The sequence below is a fragment of the Gymnoscopelus microlampas genome (genome assembly GCF_963454915.1).
Source record: "Gymnoscopelus microlampas genome assembly, chromosome: 7".
NCBI lineage: Eukaryota > Metazoa > Chordata > Actinopteri > Myctophiformes > Myctophidae > Gymnoscopelus > Gymnoscopelus microlampas.
In genome coordinates this window covers 20,094,176-20,104,837 of record NC_139944.1, presented here as the reverse complement: position 1 = coordinate 20,104,837, position 10,662 = coordinate 20,094,176, and the positions used below count along the sequence as shown (strand labels likewise).

The 10,662-nt window shown below is 39.5% G+C and overlaps 1 protein-coding gene across 1 annotated transcript; it reads left to right on the top strand.

The window, feature by feature from the left end:
• The first annotated feature begins 128 nt into the window (after positions 1 to 128).
• Positions 129 to 3,867, top strand: tusc2a (tumor suppressor 2, mitochondrial calcium regulator a). The gene is made up of 4 exons (XM_084062605.1): positions 129 to 284; positions 1,656 to 1,891; positions 2,341 to 2,461; positions 2,727 to 3,867. The coding sequence occupies exons 2-4, from the start codon at positions 1,743 to 1,745 to the stop codon at positions 2,790 to 2,792; spliced, it is 336 nt and encodes a 111-aa protein (XP_083918731.1). The 5' UTR covers positions 129 to 284; positions 1,656 to 1,742; the 3' UTR covers positions 2,793 to 3,867.
• The last annotated feature ends 6,795 nt before the right edge of the window (positions 3,868 to 10,662 follow it).

The following is a 10,662-nucleotide window of genomic DNA, read 5'->3' as shown; positions in this document are numbered from 1 at the left end:
GCCATAATATCCGTTGGTGACGTTATCCGCCGAAAAAAAGAACAGATCTACAAGCTAACAACGCGTCGCATCGCGACGCGTCGTTTGCTTATAGATCTGCTCTTTTTTTGGTAGGCGACACCGTCGTACCTCGGTGTATATATTCAGCTTTTATGGTTTTGTACCGTTATGTTTAGCTGTCAGGCTGATGATCAAGGACGCGTTGTAACGTTATAACAACAGATTATAATAATAATCTTCATTAAACAGCGATGTTTCCATAGATGGAGGACCGACATGATCATGTATGTTTTTGTTTTGTTGACACAACTTGACTCTCTCTCTCCTTCTAGCGTTAGCCACGTTAGCTACACGTCAGTGCATGATGCCTCCATAACATCTATTTTGTGCTCTGACGTTAGTCGTGACGTGCGACGATACACACAACAAAACACTTTAAAATGGAAATGCATCATTTCTATTTAATCAAGCGAAAGTTACACTTTAGCCCCAGCAGACGTTTAGCTGTCCAGCCTTGTTTACCGTTTAGCTAGCGCAACTTATGCTAATGTCATCAATAGCCCAGTAGGCAACCTCATCAACTAGCTCAAAAACGGTGATTTCGTTTACTCTTCTTTTTTTTGTTGTTGCGAGATTTGTGTATTATTCATATGAACATTGTGTTGAGCAAACGGTGTGGATCTCTCTGACATAAAAGCATTGATGAGTAATAATGTTAGTAGTAGCTCGTATAATGGTGTCCCATTGGGTTAGCTGATTGTTTTTAGTCTGTAGTTGTCAGTTGTAATAACAAGTCAAATGCTATCATAGGTGTATTTTATCGAGTCTGACTTTACTTTCATAGATATGCTGTCAAAATCGATAAAATACATCTATGATAGTCTTGATCCAAGGTAGCCCTAGAAATTAATGTCTGTGATCTTATACATACATTTCATGTATTTCATTTATGTAAGATCACAGACATTCTAGGGCTATAGATCCAAGGCTAAGTCAAATGCATTGTTGACGGCAACAGTGAATACATATTCATTTAGAGCTGTTGTGTTTACTGTCTGCTGTCTGGAGAAGTGTGAGGATACATTGACATTCATTGGGTCCAGCAGGGTGCATGCAATGCAACTTTACCTTTTGCTTTGCTAATGTGGCTACTTCCCTGTGGTGATCAGAGCAGTACATTTACTTTAGTTTGGCTACTCCCCTGTGGTGATATAAACATGACAGTTTCTTTGCATTAGCAATGGCAACATAACAGTACCTTTGCACCGGTTACATTGACTGTTGCCCTGTGCTATGGTGATCTAAACCAGTGGTTCTCCAACCTTTTCATGTAGGACGTCCAAATAAATATGCATTTGGCTGCGGACCCCTATCTAAAGATAATTTGTGCCAGGGACCCCAATACAAGATTTGTGTTGTTAAAATGTTTCAAAAATATATTTTGCTGGGGACCCCCTGGAACCACCCCAAGGACCCTTGGGGTTTCCCGGACCCCACATTGAGAACCACAGATCTAAACATTACTTACTTTGCATTGAGTGCTGCCCTGGGCTGTGGTGATCTAAACATCAGTTACTTTTCATTGGCTAACCTCCTTGTGACAATCTAATCTAACCACCAACAAAACTTTATTTTGTACAATTTCATTTTTTCAGATCCAAACATTTGTGAAGCAGCAGGACCGCCTGGCTACTTCACATCCAAACCTTTGAGTAAACAGTGACTATGACCCATCTGTAAAGATGGGAGGAAGTGGGTCTAAAGCCAAAGGTGTCTGGCCTTTCTCAGGCTCTGGAGCTGCTGGCGAATCATCCGGTGATGGGAACGAGCAGTCTTTGACTCGACCCAAAGGCTGCCGAAATGCAACGCCATTTGTTTTCACTAGAAGAAGGTGACTAATGGACATGGAATGATCAATGACCAATTTCACTTTCAAATTCATCCAGCGTTAACCCCCATTTTGATCAAATTTCTGCCTATGCTTATAGTCTCACGTAGCCAGACGATCAGAGATCTCCACCTACTGATACGACTGGTGACATCTAAATTGTGAATGTAGGGGGTAAAACCACAGGCTAAAACTGTGTGGACACAATTCAGAGATTTAAAAAAAAAACCCTGCATTGCAGAATCAATGCAAAGACTTTAGAGTGGTTCTTCATATTGGGACAGTATATGATTTGTTTTAAAAGCAGTGGCTGTAGGTTTGTAAGTGGGCGTTCTCTCGCCGCCGTTCTAGCTGTTACATTGAATTTAAATGTCACCAGACATATACGTAGGCGGACTCTCTTGTGAGACTAGACTATGCCTAACCTGCCATAGTGTACTTTCTCTCCATAGCTCTTTGTACTATGATGAGGATGGTGATCTTGCCCATGAATTCTACGAAGAGACCATGGTGACAAAAAATGGCAAGAAAAAGTCCAAGCTTAAGAGGATTCAGAAGAATTTAATTCCTCAGGTGAGCTTATTTAGAAAAAACATTAATCATGTAGTTAATTAGGATAAATCCAAATTCATACTCTGTACTGCGACGGTGTCACTTGCCAAAAATAACAGATCTACAAGCTAAGCTAAGCTGTTGTTTGTTGGCTTGTAGATCTGTACCTTTTGGCAAGCGACACCCTCGCTAGTGGAGTATGAATTCAGCTTAACAGTTCTGACACCAATCAGTGTGGCGGTTATGTAGGAAAAATTACAACTAATATGACTATTGTTCTTTTCAGGGAATCGTGAGGCTGGACCATCCTTGTATCCATGTAGATTTCCCTGTTGTCCTCTGTGAGATGTGAAACATTGGTCTTTGGTCGACGACCATGAATACAGATACAGGTCTGTACGGCGAGTCATCTTGGTTCCACTCTGAACGCCTGAGAAGAAGGAGACATGCTCCAGTCTAGTGCCGTACACCAAAGTAGCATCACACATTTATTCACTTTAACCCTAGTGTCCCTATTTTGGCCATGTTATTATAGGCGAAAATTGTCCAAAAACAGCTTATTTTCCATCCTAGTAGTGCACACACTATACGATTTAGCAAGGGTGGGTAATCACAGGAATCGCACGTTTTTGGGATCCTTTCAACAGTTCTCAGTCATTGAACTTATATTGTGTGTAGCGCACACTACCGAAGCCAATACTGAAAGACCAATCAGATGTTCTCGCAAGAGTTCTACTGGATCTGACCGTCTGGCATTGAACGGCTCGTTTTCCTTTTGACCATCAAAATATGTGTGGGGCACGAAAATACTTGCTAAAATTCTTTGGTGTGCTGTTCTGCTAAAGACTGGAGTTCATGCCAATGACAGAGAGAGACAATTAGGATTAAAGAGTAAAAAAAAACGTTTGATGCTAAAGAAATGTGATTTTGCAAAAATGTGAACATATTTGAATATAAACTAAGATTAGAAGATGTCCTGTTGACTAAAGTCTGCAATTAGAATTTTACAGAGATTGAGAAAGATTTGTTTTTCACAGGAAGTCTTAGAGCATACTTCAAGCTAATTGTCTTTTCCTCATTGTGCGAGTTTTTCGCATGAAAAAAAATCCTTGATGTGAAAAGGCTTTAACAGTTCTGCCTTCTGTGAAATGTAGAGAAGAGTGTTTGCATTTGTGTCTGTGTATACATGCGTGCATGTAAGTTTGAAAGGTGTGTAAGAAAGATGGAGAATGTAGTGGTAGAGTTATGAAGGGTTGTGAAATTCCTTGTATATACAGTCCTTCTTGTAATATATTATCGTGTCTAAGTCTGTCTCTGTCCTCGGAGCTCAGACCTGCACTAGTGAACATATGATGTACATAATTTCAGATCTCTGAGTTGGAAATACTTGAATAAATGCTTTACTGTGCTAAATTTGGTAAGGTGTCCGCTTCACCATCCCAGCACACATATTGTTTTTATTTATAAAACGTTGTTTTGCTTTTAAAGAAATGGTTAAAGAACAATGCTTAAAGACTTCTCTTTACACAATAGCAACATTTAAAGTTGCCATCATGTAAAGATTCTAAAGATATTTGGACAAACTATTATGAAAAGAAATCTCAAATATTGATATGAAATTACTTATAAAAGCCTGTGGGTTATGCTTATGAGATTAATATGAGGATTAGCAACTTGAGCAATATTTTCCCATACATTTCTTGGTGTCTTTATAGGAATAAGGCTTTATTTTGAGTGAATCCAAATGACAATGTCTCCCACTGTTTGAACACCTGTCCACTAGGTGGCAGCAGTGCTCTGTTAAATACATTGTGGACAGGAGCAAAGGACCATTGAGATAGTTTTAAAAATCGTTCTAAAACTCAAGTGGATGGTACAGTCTACAACAATGACAATGGTGAACAATATATAGTTATAGATATAGTGCTTGGTGTGAACAGCCCTTAAAGGTTGGACATCTTATATACACGTTTTTGAGCCTGTTGTGTTTTCCTGTGTGACAACCCTGAACACTGTACAGGATTGTCAGGAAAACATACAATATAACATAACATACAATATACAGTATATGATAATGATTAATAGTACACAATGAAAATTATCCCAGAAGACAAAGATAATTGTAAGAAAAGGCGGCATTTGTTGTGATAAATGTGATTGTCTCTTGGGTGGTGGTTTGTGGTGGTCTAAAAGTCTGATTTATACTTTGTCAACATCGTGCGACGGTGTGGTGTGGCAGAAATAGCCGATCTACAACCTCACAACACGTTGCACCGCCACCCGCCATGCGCTTTAAGCTTGTAGGTCTGCTATATTAGGCACACAACACTGTTGCACGACGGAGCATAAAACAGGCATAATGGTTTAGACCACATTAGTGTGTTTCAATGTGTTGCTGACATCAGTCAACATAAGGAATGGGTTTTGGGTTTTCGTTTGCAGACGTTGTCTGGTCTCTGTATGGTGTGGAATGTGGTTGGGTAGGTTTGGGGTCCAGAGGTCAGTCACTTTGATGTATTTACTCCCTATTGCTCTTTGATGTTAAGTGCAGGACCATGTCTGTTTTAAAAAAAAAGATGGGGAGCCATTAGTTACACAAATGTATGAGCTTCTGCTTCATACCTTTAGCAGTGTGTAATATTTACTCAAATAACTACACAATGTATGCATGACGTCAAGGTGGTTCCAGGAGGAGTGAACTTCCGAATAATTTTCCTTCTTGCTATAAGGCCTCACAATTTCAGTAGATTAACAATGTTACATATCCTGTGCAACTATTCCAACTTTAGCTTTTTGATGTAATGAGTTACTAATTTATTACCAATTTATGTTAATCTGTTGGCACAGTTCACGATACCCTTCATTGAGACCCTGCTATTTTAATACTCTGGTATGCAGATACAATGCTGTGAATTGAAAAATAGCTAATAGCTGCTAACTAACAAGTAAAAAGCAAAATTGCCAGAGCTCACCATTCTTTAAATATGCCTAATAATTAATGGTGTCAGAGAAGAACATACTTCAGCTTAATCACAGAACCTGATCCATACCTGAGACGAGAGAGAGAGAGATTTACATGCAAGAAGCTGCAGTTAAAGGGGTATTTACCTTTCAAGATACATTATCTGCGTTTATCAGTACAGTAGAATCACATTAAAATGTCCCTTGTACATTTGATGAATTATCATGTGAACCAACTATATAGTAAACATGAGGATCTTTCTTGGGGGGATGCTTGTTTGGTTTAGAAAAAGTTGGGGGGAAATTAGATATACGTTAATGTACGTTCAACAACCAAAGATAAATACATTTTTTTAATCTGAGAAACCTTAATAGAACATAATGGTCTGACTGTAACAAATAATTGTAACTTGCAGCAAAAAAAAAGTATGCATGTATTGCTTGATTTGATTTAAAATCAGACATGTATTATGGCATTGTCCTACAGCCTACAAGGCACCATCTTCAATAATAAATGACTAATTATACTTATCTGAGCTAAGCAAACATCAGATTCTAATCACACCTTGCATTTTAACACGTAAAAAACATGAATAACATTTTATTATCTCTGCAGTCTGCACAAATATCTCTTTTTTAGAGTCAGATCAGATAATAGACCATCATACTATTTTATGATGGTCATTAAAAGCCACAAATTCCTGGCAGATTACGGTTCTGTCTAACTGATCAATAGTCTTTGTGCACAGGGCAGACAGTAGCATTGTTGAGTCTTTACTTTGCGACTGGATTATAGACCTGTTTTCAGTCGCCTCAGGGGCCAGGCACTAAAACGTCACTCAGCCTCTGCAGAGGAAACGAAATCCACATCAAACTGACCAGAGCTTCCATCTGAGGTAACAATTGTCACACGTCAAGTGTGCATGATATAACCAATCATAAGTGAGACTGAGAACATAATCACGTGATTGCAGTATGATGTTACAATGTCTCTGTAAGCAGAAGTCGCTACTGACTCAGTAGTACTGAGATCACTCTACGTACTGTACTGTACAGTAGCAGTGTGTTAACGTCATTGCATCAGAACAGCAGAGTGTTGTGCTCTCTTCCTTGTACAATGGTTGCACTAGCACTAATCTCTCAAGACAAGATGATTTATTTTTTAACATAATGGGTTCTCAGATTGCACTAGCATAGTCAGCAACATATTGTACATTGAGTACAGAGAAACCAGGTTTAAGCATTAAGACATCAGACATGTAATAATATGCTATCTGATTCTTCAAGGTGACAGCAGAAACTGCTTATTCTGACAACTGCCTGTAGCCTAATGATTCAAGATCCAAAGACTTCATCAGAGACTTAGTTAGATTGTCCGCCCTGAGACTGGGAGGTTTGGGTTCAATCCCCGGCGGAGTCATACCAAAGACTAAAAATTGAACCCAATGCCTCCCTTGCTGACACTCAGCGTCAAGGGTTGGCTTGAGGTTAAGTTCCTGTGACATACAGCATCATGTCCAGCTGGTGTACTTGTTCATCAAGCTGCCTCACGCTATGGAAACAGGAGATAGGCTTCTGACCTATGGGCCTCATGGCTCTGGAACCGTTGGTTCCCAACTTCCCATGGCTTATACGTAGTACTAGTAGTAATAAGTAAAAAAGTAATAAAGTGTAAAACCCTAAATGCCCATGTCACACAAACAGAATGTGATGCATTTTGTTGATATAACAAGCTGTTTTCATATAGAGTCCTATCCACAAATCCACCATTTAAAGGGTCTACACCATGAATTTAAAAAAAATAAAAAATATTTAATATCATATTGTTTATGTCCCTCAAACGTTTTTCAAAAGGTTTGAGCCTAAATCAAGCCTCAGATATACTCATACCAACTAACTTCTCTCTGGCTTATAAAGCACTTTCACCTGCAATACCACATTGTCCTGTTTGGCACAGGGCGCTATTGATCCAGTTTGTATGCATGTTATCTCCTGGTTCTGTGTGGAAAAAGTAAAAAAAAAAAATAAGAAAGAAAAAAGCTTTTTTATATATATATATTTTTTTTTGGTTGGAACTGAAAAACGGGAGGAATTGTTCCCTGATGTGACGTAGGCAGGGGGAACAAATCTGACACAGATAGCCTATGAAAGCCTGCATGCTCGAAGTCGGGTATTTTTTGGAACAGAAGAGAGGTGGGGGAGACCAAAAACACACAAAAATTAAGAAAAAGTTAAAATTCATGGTGTAGACCCTTTAACTTCTACTATCCACATTATCCCAAAAACCATTGGTGTTGTGTGCCGCATTTTGTTTGTGTGACAAGCATGATGCAAAGGTTTTGAAAGTGAAACTGGTCAAAGTCACTGGCCACCTACTGTATCTATATTAAACGTACCTATTTAGGACATGCTTATATGAACTTTTCTGAGCCATGCACCCGGTAAAAAGGCTACTTGTTGAGACTTGAGTTGTGCTTGCATTCTCTTTTTAGGATATATAGGATCCTATAACTCTAGCTAATTTCGTATTGAAACTTCCATAGGTTATACTGTGGTAGAGTAAATAGAAAATTCATAGGGTGCCAATTTACAGGTAGCCAAAATGTGCCACATATCCTCGAAGAAGCTGTTCGCAAAATGAAGGTGACAGGGCGTGTTTCCAGTTTCCCTCCCATTGTTTTCGCTTCCTGATGGCATCCACCGTCCGACCGCTGCTGATGTAATGTTCTGGAATCGGAGGTCAAAGGGAAGCAAAATCGACAGGAAACTGTCCATTTCTTTGTTTGCATGCCGCCATCTCATTCACACAAGCACATACACACATTATATTTTCCTGCAACGCACAGAGGCAGCAAACTGATGACACTGGCAGGTGAGTCAGCAGAGTTTGGTGAACAAACAGGGGAACAGCCATTGACACAGGAAGACAGTTCACTTCCAGACCTCGACTTGACCACCCAGCATGCTCTTGACATCCGTTCATTAAAAGGAAAAGTTCCTCTAAGGTTTTAGAAAAACTGCTAAACCACATGAACCCTATAGTGTCTCTATTCTGGGTCAAACATTCAGAGAAAATTTGTAACGTGTTGTGAGCTTGTAGATTGGATAATTTCTTATGAGTTTTGGGCCCTGCGTGACCCCGGTCAACTTTTTTAAATTTACGAAACTCACCCATGATCTAGATAGAAATGCAAGTCCAGGCTTCCTTACCTGTGATAGACCAATACAACACATCACTTTGGAATATAATTCAAAAGATGGGGTTTTGTTTGATCCTCGTACTTGAGTGTATTTACAAAGTATGAGCAGACTTTCTTACAACGTTGTGAGAAACTCCCTAGTGCATGGCGATTACCTGATTACCTTCTTGACTCATGTCACGCTCATGTCATGACTCTCATTACCTCTTTATTTGATGTGCTATTTGGGATGAGGAGCACATTCAGCCACAGACTCATCCCCCCTCTGGCACAACACAAAGTGACTTGGACAGTCCTTTGTGCCAGTAGCAATCAGGCTTCCCGCTCCACAACTAAGCCTGACCCCCCATATGTTCTTTTCTGTTCTTTGTTCTTGACTCTGGCACACTTGCACATGGACTGCAGTGGTTCTCAAACATATTTAATTTCCATAACTCTGAGAGTATACAAATACATTTGTACGCTCTCATAGTTACTTACAGACCTGCAAGAATCCATTTGGAGCCCATTTAGAGAACCACTGGATTACTGTGGAACCATGACAGATTCCTTTCAAGGATAGCTGTTGTGAGGTGGCTTATTATTATTTGACTTATTGGACATATTGACCCATACTGTGTTTCACTCTTGCTACTGCTGCTGAATTTCCCTGAATTTCCCCACGGGGATCAGTAAAGGTTTATCTAATCTTATCAACTGTCATCGTTCACGTCTAGCCCACTCCTCACTGTGTTTTATCTGCTGTACTTGGCACCATGACTGCATGTGGTTCCTTCCTTCAATGAGCCAGTGGCCGTCATCACGTGCAGACAGTGACATCTGCACGCCAGATGCCTTTTTTTGTGCCCTGTCCGAGATGTGTTTCAAGTCTGCCGTTGCTTGCCTCTGATCCAGTTCATTAACATAATGTAGGTTTTGTGTCATGTGCTACACAAGTTCACAGTTGTTCTTTACAGTCTGCTTGACATTGAATCAAGAATCCAAGTTGCTGGCATAGGAATGATAATGTTTTCACTGAGAAATGGTTCCTTCAACACATTTAATTTATTTTTATATAATGATTTCATTGATTTGTAATTCATCTGAAATGTTATAGCCAAGATAGGGGTGGTAGAGTGGGGCACGGCCTTATTTTTAGGGCACTGGCATGCGGTGGTGTAAAGTATCAAAGTACATTTACTCAAGTACTGTACTTAAGTAAAATGTTTAGGTATTTTTGCTTTACTGGAGTATTTCCAAATTTTCAGTATTTTCCAAATGTTCAGTGCTTTTACTTCTACCCCACTACATCTCAGAGGCAAATGTACTTGTACTTTTTATTCCACTGCAATTATTTGAAAACTTTAGTTTCTAGTTAGGCTACTTTGTGGATTTGGATTACTATTACAAAACATACATTACCCACTTGCCCACTGCCTATACATCGGCCATTTGAAAATAGCGGATCTACAAGATCACAATGCCTTGCGATGCAACACATTGTGAGCTTGTAGATCTGCTATTTTCAAAATATTTTATGCATTAGAAAATTTGAAATGGGACATTCTGCATAATGAGTACTTTCTACTTTTGGTACATTTTGATACCAATACTTTTGTACTTTTACTCAAGTAAAATTTGAACCCCGGACTTGTAACAGAGTATTTCTATATTGCAGTATTGATACTTTCACTTAAGTCAAACATTTGAGTAGCCTACTTTTTCCACCACTGTCTGCTGCCATGCCTGGCAATGACCTATGAATCTTGACATTGCAATGCTACAGTACAGTACAGTGTATCTGTTTCATGGCAGCAGTGGGCAAACTTTCTTGGACCGGGCCGACTCATTCCTTGCTGGAAGGGACATGTGAAAACCATTTAGGTCAGACGAAAAACCAATAAAGCGACACAATTACCACTAATCAACTTAATAAACGGAGTTATAGAAAACGTGGGGCTTAAAACACAAGTTTGGTCAAAGAAATAAGACCCGCCTACAGTGTGAAGTAGTTTGGATGTCGCCACTCCCCCCTCTCACAGTGAATGGAACATCCTGAAGTGCTTTGGCAGTCGGGGAACT